Source organism: Sturnira hondurensis, unplaced genomic scaffold (genome assembly GCF_014824575.4).
Source record: "Sturnira hondurensis isolate 20B ecotype Veracruz unplaced genomic scaffold, ASM1482457v3 Scaffold0016462, whole genome shotgun sequence".
NCBI classification, from domain to species: Eukaryota; Metazoa; Chordata; class Mammalia; order Chiroptera; family Phyllostomidae; genus Sturnira; species Sturnira hondurensis.
This window is the reverse complement of record NW_028089093.1, coordinates 10,988,780-11,014,263: the sequence shown is the minus strand read 5'-3', so window position 1 is coordinate 11,014,263 and position 25,484 is coordinate 10,988,780. Positions and strand designations below refer to the sequence as shown.

Sequence of the window (25,484 nt, the reverse complement as noted above, 5' to 3'; positions counted from 1 at the left end):
AGCTCATCCTTTCTAAAAGGATGTTGCATCAGCGACAAGAACTACTCCAACAACACCTGTGAACGGATGGCAACATTAAACAGAAAAATGATGTCACCATAGATGCCAGTGTAGACAAGTGACATCAAATCTGTTGAACTATTTTGATGCAGTCTGAGGTGAAAAAGGACAAATGCTGAAACACTCAGAAGAAATAATTTTGCTCTCCTAATGGGAAAACAATAGCATACACATTAAACTTTTACTATGCTTCAGGCACTAAGAATTCCACAGTATTAACTTACTTAGTTTTTCATAAATTTATGTCATATGTATAACACGAATAGATATATTTACCTATCAAATATAAATATATATATATATATAATCTCGCTATAATTCCATTAAGGAAGACAACAATTTAGCAAGACAAATGTAATGTTCCCTGAAGCTTGAATAAAAACTTGAAATAATAGAAGTATTTTGAAATAATAGAAGTTGAATACAGCTGTTTCACAGATAAGTTTGTGCATAAGCGGTGAACATGACAAACATGTGCACGAGGTATGTAAAAACCTCACTAGGACCTCATTGGTTTTCTAGGCTTTGGTATGGCTTTGGTAGCATTTCCTCAGTTTTTTGTTTCCTGTGCCCGCTTTTCATATCCACGAGTCAAGTTGATTTTCAACTTCATTCCATGATTTCCAACTGCCAAACCGACTCAGAAGATGCTTCGAAGGTCCAGCTTCTCTGTTTGACAAGCAACACTCTATTCTGTCTGCAGCTCTGCTCAGAAGCAGAGACGGGAAGATGATTGTAACTCCCCACCACACACACATGCATGCACAAACCCAAATCAGTAAAGGGGAAAAAATAAAACAAGAAGATATAACTGTTTTTTCCTATATAGGATTGCAGGCATAAAATTTTGAGAGGACCTAAGAAAATAAGAAATTATTTTTATCTTTTTGTACCCTTCATGAGCCAAAGATCATACATGTGTAACAAAAAATATTTAGAGAAACAATAGGAATAATTTACTTTTACAATAATTCTATTATATATCAATTTTTTCCATGCAGAAATTATGATGTTTTTGATCTCATAAAATGTTTGGATGACATTTTTTATATAAATAATTCAGAGGAAAGGAAAACACTTAAAAGTAGAATGTACCCTGCTTTTGTTCTTGGGGGTTGGGAAGTAATCTAACATAGAATAAACAGTTTTAATGTGTTTGCTATAATGTCATTCTTTAATAGCATTTTATGTAAGTAACACTCAAGCATGGCAACATAATAGCCCTGAGAAATACACAATTCAAGCTGAGTGGAAAGTATTATTTTATGGGGTGAATAGACAAACACATTAGGCAGTGGAGTGAGGATGGTATTTTTCTTTTTTTATCTTGGAGCTGGTTCTTTCAATTCTCAATACCTGCGCACTATGAAAGGAACCTTGTGATAAAACCATAAAAACTAAAATATAGACCCAAGTCCCCTTAGGAAAAAACAATTTATTGGTCATAAAATCCACCAAATAGCACATACATGGAATTTGTTGCAATTGGTTTTGACTTTTGCAGAGGGGACTGCATCCTTGTAGAAAAAGATTATTGGATAAAAAGATGGTAGGATAAATGAAGAAAAAGAGGAAAAATTATTTTCCACAAGTCTTCCACAGTTTTGTCATCACACACAGAATTCCATGAAATTCTCAATGCCTCTTGTTAAGAAAACATTTTTACTTAGTTAGTCTGCTTATTTTCTTGTCTAGACTAAAGATTTTTACAGGCTTAACTCTGTTTCCAAACAAAGCTACAGTCTCTCTTGACTTTAGATAGAAGGGTATATACAGGAAACTGTCTTCTTTTTCTTAAAACCTTTTTTTATTTAGGTAGGAATTATAAAGCTCCAGAAATGCACTGAAATTAATAGAAGGAATACACTGACATTATTTTCAATTAAGGTTAAACTGAGATATAAACAAGGGAAATACTGAGGGGAAAAAATGTGGAAATTAGGGAGTAGTACAGAATCACCAGATTGAAAGATTTGTTGGGGTAACTTAATCTTTATTGTTTCTTCTTTCTCCACGTCCACTACTACAGGTCGCAAACCCAGAAATAGAAGAAATCTCAAAATCTAAGTTTTGACAGGCAAATGCTTTATTCAATACCCAATTAAATATTAATACACTAACTACATTTAGCTTATTTTCTTACACGGAGTGAACATTCACTGTAATGACAGTTTCATCATGCTAACATTTATTCACAAACCTACACTTAGGAAAAAAGTGCTTTTCTAGGAAATGTTATGTACAAGACCAATGGAAAACATATTAAGCCTTCAAATTGTCAAACTACAGAAAATGGAACCAATCAACCACCACCATTCAGTATATTTTAACCATAGTTTTAAGAAAGAACATTTTCTTTACATTTGGCAGTTCTGTTCAAGAAGTATTTGTATAATTTTAACAGTAATTATAGCCTATACAATTTAATAATGTTCAAAGTAAGAGGTATTAAACAGCACAAATAACATTACCAAACCAAACACCCTTATCATGTATCAGTTGGGGTGTCCATGAAGCAAGGGGTCCTGTGTAGGTTCCCCTATTTTCTGACTCTGAAACAACTGCACTCTCAATTCTGCATATAGAAGAGCTTGGCTAAATATAGAAGATGGTTTTGGCTTTGCACACATTTCTATTTGTGCACATAGAGGAGAAATAAGTTTATTTAGAACCTTTAAGCAGACAAATTGTTTGTGTAATAAGTTGCTTTAGAGACTACGTCAGAATCATACACACTTGCAACAATAGCTTTTAATTAATAGCTCTTCTTTAAAAATGAACAATATTTTTGCTGGGCTTAACAGCTATTTTAGCCCATTGAGGCTTTCTCTTGTAATGTCATAATTCACTACCGCTTAGATAATTAATCATATTCTTCGATTCTGATTACTGGTTACATTCATTTTGACAACGGTTTTTAGCTCCTGAAGCTTTGTATTGCAGTGCTTAAAAAGGTGACCTATTTACCTTGATTACCTTCTTCATGGACAGTTAACTACAAACAAAACTTTTGTGATAAATTTTGATTAGGCATATCATGTGACTGCTGTTTGTACCTGGAAACATAAAAATATCTTAAGTGGTAAATGAAATAAAAGAGCAAAATTTGTGACTTTAAAAGAAATATGAAAGTAGGAAGATACGTTCATATTATTTCATCTTATTTGGAGTAAAAAAACTCAATAAATTATTGAGTTTTAAACTTTTTAAACAATTTAAAACTATTAAATTATTCTAATAATATAATTCAAACATACAACTAGAAGATAATTATTTTATTCATCACAAAACTTCCCACATTTGTATTTACATACTAATGAACATAATACACAAACATCCTTTTAAAAGAAAGTATGTCTGTTTTTATTCAGACCAGATTTTTTTCATTTCTCCACAAAATGAACACCTCCTCAGAACACACAAAAGATCAGTAAAAATAAGCTAGTGACTTAATAATCCAGATGATATCTGAGATTCATAAACAACAAAACATGTGAAATCATGAAATTAATTCATGATTAATTATGAAATTAATTATTAAAGTTAAAAACTAGTCACATTTCCATAAACTTTTGTTAATAAAATTTAATTTTCTACTTTGTTTTTCTTGTTATTCCATTGTGATGGTTGCATTACTCATGTACATGAGGGGTGATATTTGAAAACTTTTTCTTCTTGAATTGTTTAATTCGTCACAAAGACTGAAATACTAGAACAAACGCAGTAACTGATTAAACATATTAGATTATAATCTCTGGGTCTAGAATAACTTCAGTGACTTCCAAAAAAGTGATTTTGTTTGGAAGATGAAAATATATCAATATGAGCTTAAATGCTTCACTGACATAACTCCAATTGAAGACATTTATAGTGAGGGTCATTCGTTTTGTCTTCCTGATACAAGGGAACAAGGTGAGCAGGCAGAGAGGATTTCTAATTAATCCATCCACTCTGCAGACAATGACAGATCTCCACAACTGACACTCTTTGCAAAAGTAAAAGTAACCAACAACATATTTAGCTCAAAGCATATAAACTCGTCGTTTTCTCCTTATGAACCCCCTTTTTAATATAACTTAGATGGTCTCTTCCTTGTATTTTTTCTATTCCACATACTTCCACAGCTACTCTGTCACATGCATTTATACAACTTCAACCATGTAAAAGTTGTAAACTTGGTATTTATTTTCATATATTAAATCAATGACAACTAGAAATCCTTAAAGAAAGGAAGATTAGAGGTTTATGGCCCTCGTTCAATTAAGGGATGTAAAAATTCTGGTTTTATAACCACCATATTGATTTGAAGAAAAGGTAAATAAAGACATAAATAAAATCTAGGTTAAGTTAAATATTTATATGCACCATGAGGACCATGACATGTCTAGTGCTAGTCGATATCATACAAGAAAAGGCATGCGCAGTTCAGTTCATGTAACATTCACTTTCGGAGTGTGTAATCACCTTTCTCAGGAATTTCCTGCGGGTAAGAACAAGATTGTTCAAAATTTCATCACTGAAGACGGATGGATCATTGACCACTATGGGAATCGTAAGTCCCATGTTTAAAAAACATTAGTACTCTGGCAACTGATTCCTCCTGTTTCTACTTTTCCGGCTGTTGATGAGAGCCTTTAGCTTGCCATAGTCCCCTCTCATCTTTTGGGATTCTTCTCCGTGTTGATGTTGCTGCCGAGTGTCTTTGCAATACTGGTTAATCATCTGCATCTCTGAGTTGCTGAATGCCCCCATGATGTCCTTTGGGTGGAAGGGCAAGGCCCTCACAGAGCTGGCCCAGGTCCACGGTGACCATTTGTCTGTTACAACAGCTACCATTTCGGAATCTAAAACTTTAAAGTTGATCTTGGCTATGGTCTGCTTGAAGCTGTTTTCTGTTGCAATGCAGTGGTACAGTCCTTGGTCAGAATCCTGAATGGAACGGATTAGGAGTCCTTGTGAAGTGGCTATGATGCGTTCATTCAGCTTGACCTGAAAGAGAAACACCAAAGTTCTGAAAATCCAACCCTGTATCTTCTAAAAACATGATCAACACATACAGAATACTGTCAACTTTCACAAATTTGGCAAAAATATGAAATAATAACTAACTTCCTCCCTAGTGGACACAGATGTTAGGTGAGATCTCCTTTTGTACAGGAGATCTTGTCTCACTAAATGAGAGAACTGTACTGACTCACTGAAGAGAGGGTGAAGCCGTCACCCATTATTGCCAGAAATGGCTTGTGCATTCCTTTTGGATACAAGCAGTTTCTCCGCAGATAAGCCCAGAATATTGGTTGCTTCAAGAATGTGATTCAGAGTCAACATACGTAGCAAAAGAAATTCATATGTTATTTAAAATATCTATGTCATCCTGGAGTTCTCAACTTTTAGTGTAACAAAAATGCTTATTAGTAAAAAACAATTACATGATTGAATTTTACCTAAAATTTTTTAGTGAATGAATAAATATTCTCCTAACTAAAAATTACAGAAGCAGTTTTGAACATTATTAAGGGCTTTTTCCAAAGTATCTCACACTAACAAATCACTAAAAATAAGCTGGAATGCCATTATCTTGTAAGACTTCTAAGTGGTTTTAGTTTCTAAGGGAAAATAATAAGAAGCTAAAAGGTTAACACATACTTATATTATAATCTTATACTGAAAAAAGCTATCATTTGCTAGATATCAGATAAATGCTAGAAATCCATGCTCCTTACATTTCCAGGGGATCCATTCTACACAGCCCTGATGAACATAGTGCGTGGTACCCACACTGACAATACTGTAGTATTGTCAATGAACAGATTAAAAACTGAAGTGGTAAAAATTTTCTTGATGTGTATTCTCGGCATCATACTTCCACTGAGGAAAAAAGAAATTTGACCCAAAATAATATAAAGAAATGTATGTGAAGTGATTTTTAATGGTATATTTCTGTGTAAAGGTTTATTTTATTACTAATGGAATTCAAATCAAGGAAAGGCTCTTGCAGATAAAAAAAAGTTAGACGCACACAACAGAACAAAAAGAAAACTATAGTACTGAAGTACAGTCAATAGAACAGAACTAAAAAAGAGCAGGAAGTAAATACTAAAATACATAAAGGAAAATGTTAATGTTAATTTAATTTTGAAAGTTTAAATATACATTAGCAATAGTTTAAGTGGTGTGGAGATACTTTCAGAAATGAAAGAAAAGAAAGACTTTCTTTTTTGTGCAAAATTGAAGAAAATTTTGCAGGTTAAGTTGCTAATATCCCATATAACATGTATATAAGAAAGATTTGGTCCAAAAATTTTTCCTCAAATTTGTTTAGAAGATGTACTCTTATAAGTATGCAGATATTTGTTTTAATTAATTAATTAATTAATTAATTAATTATATTTATTTATCTTTAGAGGGGACGGGAAGGAGAGAGGGAGAGAAACATCAGTGTATGGCTGCCCCTTGTGCGGCCCCTGCTGGGAACTGGCCTGCAACCCAGGCATGTGCCTTGACTGGGAATCAAACTGCGATTGTGTGGTTCGCAGGCCCATGCTCAATCCACTGATCTACACCAGCCAGGGCCATTTGTTTGTTTTTGATAAAGGTAAAAAAAAAGAAAAACCGTAACCAAATGGTAGCTTTAAAAAACATTAAGGTGCGTTTATATCATGGAATACTATGCAACCAAGAAAAATGGGGTAGCTCCACATATGTTGATATTAAACTGTGTGGAGAAGCATAGAAAAATTACGGAGAATATTTGGAGAAATATATAATTTAATATGTCATTTTGTAGCCTTATACTCTGGGAGCTGGGAAAATGTATGAAAGTGAAGGGGAGGAGGGCTTTTATTTTTGACTTTATGCTATTCTACAAAACTATTTGAATTTTTCTCCACTAGTTTTTACCATTTGTCTTACTTTTTTAAAAAAGTTCAATATTTATACAACATTAATATGAAAAATAGTGTATATTTGCCTAAACTAGTGAGAAAGAATTAGGATAAAATCATTAAAATATCAATAGTGCATTCAACTGAAGTAAGAATGGACTTGTGCTCTGCCTAAATTCAGCACACAATAGATTTTTATAACTATATTAGTTATTTTTTATAATCTTAAATTATATCATTCTTATATTTTTGATTGAAAACAATCAAGAAAGTAATTAATATTTAATTCACCACACTGAGTATTCTGAAATAGAATGTTAGATTTATCACAAGAGATTTAATTCATAACATTCCATTTTGAATTTCATTTATTAATTTCTGTAGCTATATATGTATTCAAGGATATGTATCTTAATTTACTTTAATTTTAAATAATAAAATTATATTCGATTATTGTATATTATTCTACTAAACTTTCTGCTGAACAAAAGGTAAACATTTTATTCTTGTTAGATAATTACTTGAATTTTAGATTTCTTATTAACATACATACATACAGGCTTTCCTAGGAAGGATGGTTCACATCCACCCTCTATGATAATCATTGTCACATATTATAACTTCTACCCCAGTTACTTCATAAAACAATTATTACTATAATCCACATCCATTCAAAATAATTTAAAAGTAATTAGACTGTAGAAATTTCAAGACTTCTTTATGATAGATATTGTAGCAAAGAAAACAGATATCAAGTAAACAATTTTTTATTAATAAATTTTAAAAATTTTGGTATCATCGATACATTGATTTAGTTCTGGAATGAGAAAGGGCCCTGAAGTCTATCTAGTTTGTCTTTTCTCCAGATACATAAGTCCCCTCCTTTGGTCATCATCCTATGTCTTAACACCCAGTGACAGAGTACACACAACTTCCTAAACAGATCTTTAACATCTTGGATAGGCAGATCGGAGAGTTAATATTTTCTCATAGGAACCAACATCTCTTTCAGAACTCGGATGCAGCGTCTGCATTCTTTATAGCTGGGGATCCATTCTACACAGCCCTGATGAACATAGTGCGTGGTACCCACACTGCGCACACAGAACACACATGAACGCAGAAGCCTCCATTTTCCCCTTGGCTGCACCGGACTTTACGATGTACTGCTAACAACATTACATTTTCGACTACTCTATGGCTTTCATAGATGTATTGTCAATACCCATATCGACCAGGACAACATGACACCAATATTATGAAATTCACTATTCATTATTTAGAATATTTCACCCTATGCTATTTCACAATGTTTCCTTTTAAAACAGCTTTTTTTTTTCAATTAGCGAAGGGTTCATGTAAGTGTTCTTTCATAACTTTAGTTTTTTTCCAAAAATCACTAAATAAAGGCAATGGTCTCACAGACAATAATTCCATATATTATTTAGACAACACCTGAGAGTTATGAACACCTGAGAGTTATGAATAAGCAGTGAGAACAAATTCCCACACAGCAGAGAAATGCTCTTTACCATAAAAGTTATAGTTTCAGGTAATTTCTTGCTGAGGAAAATTGAACTTTTTTTAAAGCCCCTTTCATGTTGTAAATCACACAAAGGTGCCCTTGTGTGAGAACTTGGCTCCTGGGTTTGCACACATCTTGTTTCTTTTACAAATGCTTCCTCACATCAGTCCCGCCCTCACCCCCGTCTGTGTGCCCGAGCTCTTGTTTCAATCACCGTGTTATAGAGGTGAGCAGGCAGAGAGGATTTCTAATTAATCCATCAACTCTGCAGACAAAGGGCTTTACGGAAGGTGGCATTTGTCATCCCAAAGACATAAAAAGATGTTCACATGCTTTCCCTTTTCCCTTTGATCTGGACCTCACTGAGGGATGGCGGTTTAATGCTCTATCCGAAGCCTGACTGATTGCTTCCCGGCTGCGTTCCTCACCTCTTTCCGCCTGTCTTTGTCTTTCTGCAACAACCACTTGGTCGAGGCCTGCGGAGACTTGGGGGTGCACTCCAGGAAAGTGGTGTTATTTTTTACTCCATACTGAACAATTTCAGCTGCATTTCTATATGCTAGAAACCAAAAACAAATGGAGAGGAATAATGAAATTTAGAGCATATTCGCCTTTTTGAATATCTGTTTCTTCATCAATTATGACAGCCCATGAAAGGCAGTCTCCATCATCTAACCAGCAGACTATTACACATGGTTTACCAGTTTCATTTAGTCTAAAGAGAAGGAGGGAAACCAATACTTATTCAAGAATTACTCTACAACAAATAGTAGAGGTGCAATAGTAACAGGAACACACTTAATATTGCTTTAAACATTTAATTGTTACAACATTCTTGTGACTTAGGTTCTCCAGGATTTTCATAGCTGAGCAAGCTGAGCCTGTAAGTGATGAGGAAGAACATATCCTGTCAAGGAGTCAGTAAGTACCAGGCAATATTGAAGCCAGGTTCGGCTCACCCCTAAACCCCATACTCAGTGTAGTATAGGTAAAATTCAGAAATATTGGAAAGAGGCAGGCAGCCAGGTGTGGCCACAGTGGGATGTGTGGTTGAGAATACAGGCTTGGGACTCAGGGGTGCCTGAGATAAAACCCTGGCTTCACGGCTACTGGCTGTATAAACTTGGACAAATCACTTGATCTTTCTGTGTCTCATCAAAATGAAATATGTTTATATGCTCTAAAACACAGATCATCATACATCTTCTTTACTGAAACTCTTAAATTAGGAAAAGCATATAGTCTAATTTTGAGGTAGCTTCAACATGGACAGAATGCTCATTTATAAAGCAGGAATAGAAATATTGCAGACTCGACTTGAGAACTATTTTTGAGTATTGAGATAATCCACACAAAAAAACCCATTTAGCTCAGGTTCCAACACAAAATCAACACCAGTGTTTGTTCATTACGTGCACTGCTAATACTCCAACCACTGTGGCTACCATGACCACTAAGGAGAACGGACACTAGATTTACAAAATACTCAGTAAGTAGAGAAAATATAAACTGAATGTACTCCCTAAGTTAGATTTATGGAACAATTAAGCAAAACGTGTCTTAATTTTCTCCTTCTAGTTGGCATAGTTAGGAACAAGAAAGTCATTCCTGACTAAACACCCAGACTCGAAAAGATGAGCAATCGATGTCTCAGTATTAATTGTTAACAACAACACATCTGTAGCACATTGGTGACCCAGAAGGAAGTTCTGCCTGGAGATACTTCTGCTGGTTGGGTTGATGTAGGGGGTGAGGTGGGAAGAGGGGATTAGTGGGGAAAGTATGACAACGTGATACCTCCACGTTCTGATGGGAAAAAGAGGATTAGATTAACTGTAAGACACAAGGCAAGATTGTCAGAAGTATATGGAATGATTATAAATTGGTTAAAATCAAGGCATTATAGATAACCAGTGCGTGGGGTAGGATTATTCACAATAACTAACAGGTGGAAGCTGTTGGGAACCACTCTGCCTGGTTTCAGGAGTTGTAATTGCCTCCCATGGCTAAAACTGAGTGAGCGACCTCTGGAATGCAAAGCACAAAGGAGACAAAGCTTGTCTCTGGCAGCAAGCACTGCTTCTGCTTCATCCCCTGCCCCCAGTGCATGGTCGGTTAGTCCATAATGGGTAAGACCCCTCAGAGGAGGGGCAACCTAAGCTAGACACAATCACCTGGGAGGCCATCATGGAAGGACTTGGGGGGCTGCAACAAAGAGGGAGTGATGGACCCTCGTCCTCTGGGTATTCTGACATAGCCCAAGTCCCCATGTCCTCTGGGAGAAGCACTTTGTGGCTCTAATCCACTTAAGCCTGAAAACCTGTGATGGGGGAGGCAGTGCAGCCCCTTGCCGGGCTAGGGTGGGATCTGCAGTGATCAGGCATAAGAAAGAGTTCCTAAAAATCCTGTGAAGCCTGCTTTGCTAAGAATGCTTTCATTCATATGATAAGGGTCTGAGCAGGAAATGAGTATGTCTCCCAAAGTTTCTGCAACCCCCCTACCTGACAGACACTGACTCAGACTAAGCCCTCAGATTTCTTTGAAATGTTACCTACTATTTGATCCTTAGCCCTGTATTCCTCTGTATTATAACCCAATAAAAGCCACTGAGGAAGGGGCTCTTGGCCCTTCTCCTCTGAGAGATTGGCCACCTCTCCTCCCCAAGCAGATCATGTCTTGGTAGTGTTACTCTAATCTGTGGTGGATGGGGGGACTTGCTGGCAAAGTTGCCCCCACAGGAAGCAACCCAAATGTCCAGTGATGATGAATGGGTTAAAAATTATTTGTACATACAATGGTATATTTCTCTGCCTTAAATAGGAAGGCAATTTTGACATGCTACAACATGAATGAACTCTGGAGAAGACATTATGCTAAGTGAAATAAGCCAGTTACAAAATAATGAATATTATGTTTTTCACAATTTTTAGTATATGAATAAATAGGATTTAATATTGAATTACCACATATGAATACCAAGAATTTTCACAGCAAATTTTTCCTTAAAGTGAAACACTGGAATCTACTGCAGCTTCTCTAAGTGAAATGCGATACAGAGCACGGCTACTCTTTATCCAGTTTGACCGAGGCTCACTTCTATTACCTTTCAGATTAAATCCTCTGCATTGAGTCAATGGGTTGCCATGTCTCACATCTTGTCTTCGGCTCCTCCTGTTAAGTGCAGAGATATATAAAACACTTAGCATTAACATTGCCAATTATACCACATTTAGAAGACAGCATTTTTCACTTTAAGATCTGGTGATTGCCTAAACTTTCATAAAGAAAAGAGGTCTGATTATCTGATACTTGTTGTTCAGTGCTTTAATTATAATTTGGCTACTTAACTTTGCTTTTGATCTAAACTAATTCAGTCTCTCCCCATCTACTACTTGTGCAACAATGGCTATGAACTTCCTATTATGTGCTTCCTGGGTAAATGGTAGATTCCACATTAATAGTGTAATTTTTATCATATACACATTCATTCAGTTTTCTAAGATGATCACTTTAAAAGTATAAAGTCGCTACCACCTACCTTCTTATAATTTTTTTCTTAATTAAGCATATGTCTCTTTTTAAAGTTAATACTTTATAACAATTTCCAGAAATATAAAAACATTTCAAAAATATACAGATAGAACATACATATTTAATATGGTATAAAGTTAAGCAAAATTGTTCATTTATTAGAATAAGCATTTTCTTTCAACTTGTTATTTTGAAAATTATCAAGTCCATGGAAAAGTGGATATATGAGTGAAATCAATACTGGTGTACCTAAACTCATAGATTGTTGTGATTTTCCATATTTATTTAGTCTCCTCTCATATGCTAGTATATGTCACATATGCACTATGACTATACATATAAATGAAAATCTTTACAAAATAAGTTGCAGACATGATGTTTTACCCTTGCATGCTTTACCATGCATCTTCTAAGAACAAATAACTTTCCTACACATCATTATGACATTAAAGATATTAATATTTATTCCATAACATCATTATAAATTATTATTTATTTTATTGTTTTTCAAATACAGCTGTCTCCACTTTCCTCCACCCCTTCCCCCGCCTACCCACCACACCTTGCACCCTTGACCTTACACCCCTTTGGCTTTGTCCATGGGTCCATAACACCATATAATACACATTTTATATTAAAATTTATCTAGTTGTCCTCAAAATATCTCTTATAAATTTTTAAAAGTTTATCCAGAAACCATTAAGTTTCACTCATTGCATTTAGTTGTCATGTATGACTAGCTTAAGCATTTAAAAAATGTAGTTACATTCCTTGTAAGTTGGTCATTATTTAAATAAAAGTTTTAGATTACTTGTAAACTAATTATTTAATATCCTGAGTCTTAGTATTAGCTACATATATTAGTTTCAGTTGTATTACATAGTTCAACAAATCAAAGTAGAGTAACCGACATTCTCTTAGGAACAACTTGTGGGTATGGACATTGCTGTGAGAGACTAGGAAGGGAATTCTCTTTAAATGTTGGGAACACAGGTATAAACTGACCATTTGCTATCAGTGCTGAGAAGCATATATGAAGGAGCATATAACCTAAGTGGGTTAGTTGTTAAGTCTCTCACAATATTTGTATCCTTGAAGATAAGTTAAAATATTCAGTAAGAACAACAGAAACATTAAAATCACACAGGGATTATCAAGTTTACAAAGCAAAACTAATCTCAAAGTCATTGATAATGGAAAAAAGTTCCATTAACACTTTAAGGTTAGAGCAAGTTGTTGATAATTTATGTACTCAATGAGTTATACAATTCTATCTATGAAAATATAGGTATAAAATTTTGTGTCATTTAACTAGCCTTTTCTTTAAAAACTGACATGATCCTTATTCAATTTTACATTTCTATACAACCACACAAGAAACGAACTAGTATAAGTCACTCTTGTCTCAGAAAAGATGATTATTGCTGAACTCTAGAATGGCTTGTATATCAGATTTTTACTGAATTGCATTTGCTATATGAGGTCTGTCTGGAAAAAGTCCAGCCATTGTTAATATAAAGAGAACAGTTTGCATGACATGGATGTAACCTGGCAGCCAAGGAGAATGGACTGGTATGTGCATGGGTGAACAATGATGACTTCAATGTACTAGTCAGTGGGAGTGGTAGACATCATGTATACTGTGTGGCTATGTATTCAAAATGAGTGAGCAAGTAGGGCAGTGAATCTGCAGCAAATTTTGTGTTAAGTTCGAACATTCCTCCACAAAAACTCTTTGGATGATTCAGAAGGCCACAACTATGGACAACTGGTGAGTGGCAGCTTCATCAGGACAACGTGCCCACTCATGCATCATGTCTCATACAGAGTTTTTTGTAAAACATCAAATCACCCAGGTGACTCAGCCCCCCTACAGTGCAGACTTGGCATCCTGTGACTTCTTGCTTTTCCCCAAACTAAAATCACTTGTAAAGGGGAAGAGTTTTCAAACCATTGATGAGATTTCAGGAAAAAAAGCCAGAGTAGCTGATGGTGATTGGGAGAACTGTGTGAGTTAACAAGGTGCCTACTTTGAAGGGGACTGAGGCATCATTGTCCTTTGTACAATGCTTCTTGTATATTGCATCTTCTTTAAGAAATGTGTCTATTTTTTATATTACATGGCTGGATAACTTCTGAACAGACCTCATCTATTTAAGTCATAGCATCATTTACTATCAGCCAGCTAAGTGCATGTATATTATATAAGCACTGTGTGATAGTTCTTATGGCTGAATGGACCATTTTCAGCCATCAAAACAAGCAATGCCACTCACAATGGTTAAATTTATTTTTCTATGATCAGCAGTGTGTTATGCTTCACTCCAGTATTTGAACCCGAAAGCTGGGTAATCTACATTCGCAGTATCACATAGCCTTCAGACATTAAAATACAAAAAGAAAAAAACATTATTATGACTTGGCTTAAATGATGAGATCAGAAAGGCTGTCATCTGAGCCTTTTGTCTGTATAGATTCCCTGTAAGGCACTCATACAGTATCACAAAAGCATGCTGGTAGGCAGAATAATACAGTATTATATTTCATGCAGGATTTGGGATTTGTCTCAAGCTGCCAATGTTTCCTTCATTATAGTTTATTCCTATGGCTAAACAATGAAATCATTTTCTTCTTGTATAGAAAACAGATATTTACTTGAAGACTGAACTGATTATCCTGTCTTAAAATATAATTTCTATATAATTTCTAACTATGTATCTGGACCCAGAATAAATAACATTTGAGTTTAAATTGCAATAGTTGATATAAATGCCAAAATATTTAAAATACTTGTGGGTAAAGAGGAAAACGTTTATACTGTTTACTAATAATTTCTTTTTAAAAAGTTCTCTTTTTTTAAAGAGATACTACTGAGTCAATAACATATAACCACTTTATGTCAAAGTATGGACTCCACTGATAGTTTAGTAAATCTCTTTCTCTTCTTCCCACACAAAGGATCTGTCTTTATTTCATACGAATTCCTCTACGTGCTATTGTTCCAGATAGACAGTACAGTTAGAATAACACCAGGAAAGTTAACACAACTAACAAAAATAAGGGCGGAAAATTCCCCAGATGAACACCTTTCATCATTACTATTTAATCTCTAAAGAAAATAAATGCTAAATATGTGAGAACTCAGTAAATAGCTCATTCAGCAAACATGCTTTGCTTTTCACTGAAATTGGAAATAATTTGGAGAATTTAAATAGTATAGATATTTTTAATGAAACTTCCAATATGAGCCAAAGATGAGTATAAGTTGGCAGACCAAGGAATATTGTGTATATTATATTTTTGGCTCTTTCTCATATAATTAGAAAATTCCTAGATATCACCAAGATAGCTCTTTAAATGGCTACTACTCTCTAACCCATGACACATATATTTTTTGTCTATACTGTTTTACTGAGGTATAACTGACATGTAAGTTTCGGGTGGACAACATAATTTTTCAATATGTATATATATGAAAATGTAATCAACCAAGATAGGCCTAGTTAGCATTTGTCACCATCCATAGCTGCAATTTTTTTCTTGTGAGGACAAATTTTAAGATTTATACTGTTATCAACTTTCAAACATGCAATTCAGTATTGCATACTAGGCTTAACACACCATGCATTTCTTAATTATGGTCACCACGCTGTGCATTTCATCCTCATACATGAACCCTTTTTTAACTGGAAGTTTGTACCTTTTGATCCCCTTCACCCAGTTCTCCCACCCTCCACTGTCACCTCTGGCAACTGTCAATCTATTACCTATATATTTGAGCTTGGTTTGTGGTTATTGTTTTTAAAATTCCACATATAAGTGAGATCATATGCTAATTGCCTTACTCTGTCTGACTTATTTCACTTGTCATAATGCCCTCAAGGTCCATCTTTATTTTCACAAATGTCAAGATTTCACTTTCTTATGGCTGAATAGTATTCCACTGTATATATATTTTATATACAAAATCAACATTGTAAAAATGCTGCAATAAACATTAGGGTGCATAGAGCTTTTTGAATTAATGCTTTTGTTTTATTTAATAAAATACCCAGAAGTGGAATAGCTGATCATATAGCCATTCTCTTTTTTTGATAAAACTCTGTACTGTTCTCCATAGTGAATGTACCAATTTACAGTCTCACCAACAGTGCACAAAGATTCCCTTTCTTTGCACATCCTTGCTAACATTTGCTATTTCTTATCTCTTTGATAACAGCAATTCTACCAGGTGTTACGTCATTGTGGTTTTGATCTGCATTTCCCTGATGGTTAGTGATTGAGGTTGAGCATCTTTTCATGTGCCTGTTGGCCACCTGTATGTCTTCCTTAGAAAAATGTCTATCTGGATCATCTGCTCATTATTTAATTGAATTGTATAAAGTCTTTTATTTTTGCTGTTGACTTGTATGAGATTTTTATGTATTTGGATATTAGTCCCTTGTCAGATAAATGATTTGCAAATATTTTCTCCCATTCAGTAGGCTGCCATTTAACCTTGTTGGTGATTTCTCTTTTTATTTTTTGTGAAGAAGCTTTATAGTTTGATATAAAACTAATTGCTTATTTTTGCTTTTGTTGACTTGATTTGAAGTAAGGAACAAACCCCCTCCCCTCATTTCCGAGACTAATATCTTATTGTTTTATGTTTTCTTCTAGGAGTTTTATAGTTTCAGGCCTTATACTCAAGTGTTTAATTTATCTTGAGTTAATTTTTGTGTTTGTGTAAGACAGTGGTCCAGATTTATTTTTTTTGTATTTGACTGTCCAATTTTCTTAACACTATTTAGTGAAAAGACTGTCTTTTCCACATAGTATATTCTTGGCTCCTTAATCATAAATTAATTTACTATATATATGTATAGTTTACTATATATATATATATATAGGTTTATTCCTGGGGTCTCTATTCTATTCCATTTATTTCTGTGTCTGTTCTAAGCCAGTGCAATACTGTTTTGATTACTATAGCTTTGTAATATAGTTTGAAGTCAGAAAGTGTGATGCCTTCAGTTTTGTTCTTCTTTCTCTAGATTGTTTTGGCTATTTGAAGTCATTTGTGGTTCCATACAAATTTTAGGGACAGTTTGTTCTATTTCTGCAAAAATGCCATTGGAATTTTGAGGGGGATTGCATTGAATCTGTAGCCTGCTTTAGGTACTATGGACATTTTTACAACATTAATTTTCTAATCAATGACCACAAAGTATATTTATTTATTTGTGTCACCTCAATTACTTTCATCATTGTCTTATAAGTTTCAATGTGCAGGTCTATCACCTTGTTGATTAATTTATTGCTAAGTATTTTAGTCTTTTTGATATAATTGTAATGGGACTGTTTTCTTAATTTCTCTTTCTGATACTTTGTTATCGGTGTATAAGAATGCAACAGGTTTCTATATAATAACTTTGTATCTTGAAACTTCACTAAATTCATTTATTAGTTCTAACAGCCAACCCATGATACAGGGTTTAATACCAGGTACCATACTATAATATTAAGAACTGCAAGATAGTTTCAGGTTTTGATTACTTCAAGAACATGATTAAGATCATGATTTTCAACACTAGGATGACAATGTGGAATCCATGTTCATGTACACATCTTGAAAAGAGTATCCGGGGTTATAATAGGTGGCAGAATATGAGAACAAATGAGAAAACTCATATTTTAACACAAACTTGTAAAGTATATCTCAAATATGCAATGAGAGTCTACATATAATATAGAATTTTATTTGAGGACTATTCCCTGTTTGTTAAATAAGAATGCTGGTTGGTCAAAGCCAAGGTCTGAAAGCTTTACAGGGAAGGAGTGCTAATCTCCAATTCTTTTATAGAAAAGGCTGGTATGCCTATAGGACTATGGTGAGTTTCACTTCATAGTCCCCATATTTCTTAGAAAGTCTAGGGCTTCAGCTTTTTTCAGCACCAAATCCGTTTAATAGATTGAAGACTATATTCCAGATTTTACAGATACCAGATTTTAGAATGGTTTACCGAGAAAAATCTATTGCCTTATAAACAGCTATGGAAATAATTTTGAAATATCACTGCTGTCACAATTGGAAGTAAAAAATGTGACTGAATGAGAAAGAAGAATAAAGTTGGAGGAATCATGCTACCTAATATCAAATTATACTACAAGGTCATTGTAGTCAAAACAGCATGGTACTGGCATAAAAACACATATAGATCAATGAAACAAAATAGAGAGCCCAGAAATAAACACATGCCTTTATAGTCAATTAATATTTGACAAAACAGGCAAAAACATACATTGGGCTAAAGATAGTTTGTTCAGTAAATGGTCTTGGGAAAACTGGACACATGCATGAAGAAAAGTGAAACTAGACCAACTTCTTACACCACATACAAGAATAAATTCAAAATGGATTAAAGGCTTATATGTTAGATAAGAAACCAAAAAATCATATAAAAAACATAGGCAGTAAAATCTTCAACATTGTTTTTAGTAATACTTTTCTGATATATCTCCTCAGGCAAGGGAAATAAAATAAAAAAAATATACAAATAGGATACATCAAACTAAACAGTTTTTGCACAGCAAAGGAAACCCATCAACAAAAGACAAACCACTAAATCGGAGAACATATTTGCCAATACATTTCATAAAGGGTTAATATCCAAAATTTACAAAGTCCTTAAAAAATTCAGCTCCAAAACAACAACGACAAACAAACAATCTGATTAAAAATTGGACAAAGGCCCTAAACAGACATTTCTTCAAAGAGGACATACAGATGGCCATAGAGATAGACATATGCAAAGATGTTCAACATCACTAGTCATTAGAGAAATGCAAGTTAAAGCTACAATGAGATAGCACCTCACACCTGACAGAATAGTTATCATCAATAAATCAGCAAACAATAAATGCTGAAGAGGATGTGGAGAAATGGGAACCCTCGTGCACTGCAGATGGGTGCAGTTGCTGTGGAAAGCAGTGTGAAGTTAACTCAAAAAATTAAAAATGGAACTGCCTTATGACTCAGTGGTTCCACTTCTGGGATTTATCTGAAGAAACCTGAAATACTAATTCAGGAGAATATATACACCCCTATCTTCACTGCGGTGTTATTTACAATCGCCAAGATTTCGAAGCAGCCAAGGGCCCATTAGTAGATGAGTGAGTAAAATGGCTATGGTACATTTACACAGTGGAACACTACTTGGCTGTAAAATAGAAGAAAATTTTACCCTTTTTGACAGCATGAATGGACCTGGAGAACATCATGCTAAGTGAAATAAGCCAGTCAGAGAAAGACAAGTACCATAAAATTTCATTCATATGTGGAATCTAGTGAACAAACTGAACTAACATGTGAAAGAGAGACAAACTCATTGATAGAGAGCAGGCTGACAGCCCTTGGAAGGGTGTTTGGGTGGGGTGGATGGATGGAGCATAACGAAGAGGAACTCATGGACACAAACAACGGTGTGGTGATGGAAGGGAAGATGTGAGGTGGGAAGAGGGTATGGGAGATAACTGATAATGGAAAAAACACAATAAAAGCGAAAAAATGACAAAAATCATTTTTAATTTGACAGTACATTTGGAATTTTCTTCCCTCACACTTTTGTCCAAGTTCAGAACTCCAGCACAGTGCAGAGAAAGGGCCCCAGGGTAATAAATTATATGTAAAAAAATCAAAAGAAGCCGCAGACCTCATGACTAATCCTCGAAATGACTTGGAAGAACATGGGCCATTGAACACAGATCCTAAAGACTCCTGGTTTAGGAATGGGGGTCCTCTTTGTATCTCATGACTTTGAATACAAAAGACTTTCAAATTGTCTGGCCCAGGCCACTCCTCCCTTCTCCAGATTCATATTTCTAAGTGTTTAATCAACATCTCTACTTGAACATCTCATAGGCACCATTAACTTTCTCCCTCCAAACCTACTCTCTCCACAGTCTTTTCTTTCTCATTAAATTTTATCTACATATTTCCAGGGGTTTGTTCTGGGAACTTGGTTCACTTTTGAGGCCTCTTGTTCTCTAACATTGAACATTTAATACACCAGCAGTGTCTGTGAGCCCTATCCAGAATAGGACCCCTTTGGCCATCCCCACCTCTATCATCACCATCGTATCTCGCCTGGATCTTCAGAGTAGCCTGTTCCGCAGCTTCTCTCCCCTCCCCCATCTCCTTCCTACCTCAGGGCGGCAGTCCCAGACAAACTCAACTAGATGATCTTACTAAATCAAAGTCAAATAATATCGCTCACATGTTCAAAAATCCTCTGCAGTTTTCTATTTCAATTCAGCTTTAAGGATTTCTGGTCCCTTTCTTTGGAACGCCAGTCTCCCAAACAATGCCACGGTGGTATCCTCTTCACAGTCAAGTCCTTGTTCAAATACCACATCCTCAGTGAGGCCGCCTGGGCCCATCCATATTTCACATCGCAACCCCCTGCTTTCCACACCCCTTATCTCCCTTCTTTCGCTTGTAAAATTCATAGACCTTCCCATTTTTTGAAATACCACAGGTTGTCCTTATTTGTATATTGTCTGTCTTCCCTTTTTATTGTCCCACAGTGCAAGATTTGTGTTTTCATTGTTGTTTTCCCAGAGTGATAGACCTAGTTCTAGAACATTGTCTGGAAAATAATTGTCCCATGATAGAAATATGTTGAACTGACAGATAAAAGCATCAGAATAATTTTGATATGCGTAAGTGCAAGGGTTGTTTAAACTGTCAACGTCCTTAAAGGCGTGTACCTATGATGGAACTACAATACAACATCACCCCAATGATTTTACTTGGAAGGTCACTGGTGCTCATGGCTGGTCCTATTGGCTATCTGCTGTTGATGCTGATTTTGTAGGTTTTGGTCCTGTCATCCATCATGAACCATGTCAAGGTACGACTGAAATTATCTGTGACCTTGGTGACCCTAAATTCTGCACGTTCTTTGTCCTACAGTCAATTTCGCTTCTGCTGGTCCCCCTTCTAAATGATGCAGATTGGTCCAGAGTTTCCTGCCTAACTAAGCCTTTGCTTGGTTGGAGAAAAGACTCTCTGCTTCAGACTGCCTCACTCTCTTAATCTAATCAGCATCCATGCAGTCACCACTCTAAAAGGTAAAGAACTGTTGTCAAGGTTTTGAAGGCAATTCGGGGTACCTGTCCCCAGACAATGTTCCTTTTGCCTAAATTAACACAAGCATCTGATGACAAGAGAGTTAAGTGGCACAGGGGAACCCGGGGAAGGTGGGATTTCAAGGTATACTCAATCAAACATATAAAACAAAAATGACTTAAAATTAGGAAATGTGAAAAAAAGATAAATGTTGTTTGTGTTACAGATGTGTTTTAAAAAGGTAAAAAAAATTTCCAAGGTACTCACACTAGTTAACATATCCCGCAGAATCTCAAGTTATAAAGCACTGGTACTTTTTTCATTCAGAGACTACATGCGGTGCTAAAGAGAGCTGCTGGTTTTGGTGCTGCTTGGGAAGTGCACCCCAATTGTCTGGTGACATCAATTTTGATTTTTCAGCTGAATGTTCGTACTCACCGCTTCCCTGTTGGGTAGAACCTAGAGCAAGAATGGCCATCCCAGGCACAGTAAGGGTCCCTTGCTAGACAGCAGTCAGCGCAGGCGGTGCCGTAGATGTGGCAGCGATGCAGAGACACTTGGGAAACCCCTTCATTGGAGCTCACGTACAACTGTTGCTATTAGAAAAATGACGGTGATTTATTTCAGATGTGAAAGTTAAAAGAGGACTTTCAGCAGGAACACATTATAATATGCGCCCACAAACCCTTGGACTCATTTTGAAAGTAGACTAAAAATGAGAAGCAGAATCCAGAGGGGTACAAAGCCAAAATAAACAGAATTTTCCTATGTTAATATGCCTATAACATTACCACTTTCCTGTTTAAAGAAAAAAACTCAGAGCACTGTGTAGACTGGTAATGTGTTTTAGACATTGGGATTCATTGTTCTCTCAGATTTGAGCTAATATATTACAGATTTAAATTACGATGTTTGCCTTTTTCTTTTAATGCTGTCTCTTCACAAAGTACAAGGCAGCTTTTTTATTCTTCAAGCCTGGCAACCCATCACATTGTAAATTTGAAAAAGTGAAGGCTAAAATACAAGACACTTTTAAGTTTAGAAAAAGAAGTAGATAGTAGTACATAAAGTTTAAAATTCCTTTCCCGTGCCTTTTAAAGTGACATATTTCTCATCAGAGGAATTTTTTAATTATTTAGGAGAATATCGGTATTCATATTTGGATATGCCTTAAACCTCCTGTATATCCAGAGCTATTCAGCACCCCTGGTCATAAATAAAGATTTCACCCTCTGTCATTCGTACCATGTCAGGAGTTTGTTTTATGAAACTCTCCAGTTCCTTTCGCTGAGCCTAAAACGGTTCTCAGGAGTTAAGGGGATGTTTCTGACACTGAATATTTTACAAAGGACTGATATACAATTCAACTAAGCATAAAATCTCTAAGCTAGAACCTGAATACATGCATATTCACACACATGGGCACATACATCTCTATATATCTAGATATAGACATAGATATATGTGAATATTATTTAAAATTAAATCAATGGCAGGCTCTGGAGGAATACTTTTGGGATTCAAATCCTGGCTCAATCATAAAATTGCTGTGTAACTTCTCGATACCAGCTTCCTCTTTGGTAAAACTGGGTTAATAGAGCACTTGTCCTATAGAGCTTTGGTAAGAACTCAATGTAAGCGCCAGTCCACAATGCTTGGAATTGCTTATGACTCCTAAAACCTCAATGAATGTTAAATAACAGTAGTAGTTAACCATCAATTTATGAATTTTCAATTCTAATAAATCATTTGAATCACATCCCACTCTATGTCTAACATAAAATAATTATTTACTCATATCAGTTAATCTTTCAGAAATTGAGCTGAAAAATGTTAAGGCTCAGTTGAGACATTCAAACCATAAGAAAACAATGGCAATTTTGGCAATAATCATTTCTCTAGGAATATCTGAAATAGTGTTTATGGAGTACACTGATATAATATAGTGAATGGTTTTGGCTGGTATGGCTCAGTAGATTGAGTGCTGGCCTGGAAATCAAAAGGTTGCCAGTTCAATTCCCAGTCAGGGCACATGCCTGGATTGCTAGCCAGGTGCCCAGAGGGGGGCACCACAAGACGCAACCACACATTGATGTTTCTCTCCTCCTTCTCCCTCTCTAAAAATAAATTAAAAATAATAATATAGTGAATGCATCAACTTCATTAAAATTTTTTGAGGAAACTGATTTATTTGAGAAAAAGGATACAGATAGTTTCACTCTAGAAATTATCTTTTTTATTAATAAAATTATTTTCTTTAATATAGAATGCAAGAATAAATTAGAGAAAAAGGAGTATAAAATAGAAAATAATATAGTTTGAGCCCTAGGGAAAGTATGTAATTTATGACATTTAAATATATTCAAAAATACTACTGGCAATTTTTAGTTCTTTCATACTGTAAAAATAATAAAGTATGCAGTTGGATGAATGAATTCCCCCTAAATCAGGTAAGCTTCCTGCCCTCTATCTAACTGATTTAATGAAACATTTTTAATTTTCTACATTTTAAGATGTTGAAGATACTTAATATTCAGTTTTTCTTGTATGTGTGTGTTGAATATTGAATTTTTGGAATGGATTGTGAACAAGTTCACAAGTGGAATTACAAGTTGAACCCTGTAATTGTACATTGAACTACTACTATGCCACACAAACGGCTTTGTGTTCATTTTGAATGTTGTCGTAATACTTTCTCTTCCCATTAAACTACTGTAAACAAAGGGCTTCCTTGCTGACTTCAAAGACAATTTAAACTAAGGATCACTTTCTAAGATACTAGGGGAAATGACAAATAGATTCTTGTTACTTGGAAAAATGTTTATTATGCACCATATAAACGTTTTTACAAATAGATCTTTAGCTTGGTTGTACCTTCTTTATTTTTCTTCATAAGAAACATCAAGTGAGAAATAGGACGAGGCAGACTGTGGATTACTTGTTCATCAGGTAGCAGACCAAATATGGTGAAGAACACTAAAGTTAGGTCATCAGTTGTGCTAACACATAAAAATTTTATTCTCTATTCCCAGAAAAATAAGTCTTAGGCTCTTACAAGTGCAGCTACAAAGACCCACTTTATTTTAGGCAATTTATATAATTTAATTTGTTTGTGAGAAACGCATTACCTTACAGAGGCAGCAACTTAGCTCAGTGAAGTTAAATGATTCGTTCATAATTTATGGTCAGGTTGGGCTTCAAATGCATGCCAGCCCTACACTGAAACCCACTCCATTTTTATTAGGTTACTCTGACTCTTAGAATGCTTGTTTGGAGGTATCTTTGCGGGGTGGAGAGCTGCATACTTTGCACATGTAGAGACTGGAACTGGATTTTCCTTTCTGTGACCTTTGTGTATTTGCATGTGCAGGCACAAAGATTAAACATTCCTGATCATCATAGCCTAACATTTCTTCCCCAAATGCTGACCCTGGATACAACTTAAATTTGAAACATTCAGACTTAATGACACGTACAACCCTAAAAGATAGAAATGTGCATTTGAAGCCTGTGTTGGCAGCTAGACCTCAAAAGAGGATCGCTTACTCATTCCAAGCCCCTGAGAATGTGTGTGATGTTATAGTAGCCCAAACATTATGCTAAATTCTTTCTTCAGAAAGATTATTTTTATTTTGGTTGGCTTCACACACAGTAGTATTTGAGAATATAAAACATACAAAATATCAGGATATCCTGCTGTACCCATGTATGTTCTGCTCTGATAGTTTTTTGTACAAAAATAAACCTATTCTGTCTGCACTAATAGCTCATGAATTCTACATAAAAATTGAAGGCGATTTTGTGGTATTTTATAAACAGTAGTAATTAGTTAATACTAAAATTAATTATTCAGACATTATAAATATATTTTTCATAGTAGTAAACTTTTTACACTCAAAGGAAATAAAAATGAGGTTGACTTTTACCTTTTTAGATGAAATTTTCATTGTTGTTATCGGAGCATGATTCTAGAAAAAGTAGAAAAATATTATGTTAGTTGCTCAGGTAAGCATTAAAGAGGATTTGACATTCAAAAAATTTCCTCTTTTCTCTTGAAATTCAAGAAATCGTTTCTTTTCTAACGCATTTGTCTTCCAATGCATATGTATTTTCAAAGTCCAGCAATACTTGTCTATAATATAGTTCCACTATTGGGAATAAGGGTGGTTTGTTATAGAAATATATGCTAAACTAAAAAAAAGGTTGCAATTATAACACATGTATCAATATAGTTGTTAGAAAATGATGAAAATTTGGGAGAATCAAAAAAGTGCTTCTTGGAATACTGAAACCAATGAGTAACTCAGGAGTGAACCTGGGTAGTGGGTGGGAGGCTGTGAAACGGTACCCACCTTACCGCGCAGCACAGCACAGC

The 25,484-nt window shown here is 35.1% G+C and overlaps 1 protein-coding gene across 1 annotated transcript in view; it reads right to left on the bottom strand.

Moving 5' to 3' along the window:
- Positions 1 to 2,124: 2,124 nt before the first annotated feature.
- Positions 2,125 to 25,484, bottom strand: part of SEMA3C (semaphorin 3C) — a 180,750-nt gene continuing 157,390 nt past the window's right edge. Inside the window, exons 14-18 of the mRNA XM_037066161.1 lie at positions 25,036 to 25,077; positions 21,548 to 21,705; positions 11,573 to 11,640; positions 8,898 to 9,028; positions 2,125 to 5,049 (exon numbers count right to left, since the gene is read on the bottom strand). Coding sequence (XP_036922056.1) covers positions 4,636 to 5,049; positions 8,898 to 9,028; positions 11,573 to 11,640; positions 21,548 to 21,705; positions 25,036 to 25,077 — 813 coding nt within the window. The 3' untranslated portion in view covers positions 2,125 to 4,635. The remainder of the gene's footprint in view (positions 5,050 to 8,897; positions 9,029 to 11,572; positions 11,641 to 21,547; positions 21,706 to 25,035; positions 25,078 to 25,484) is intronic.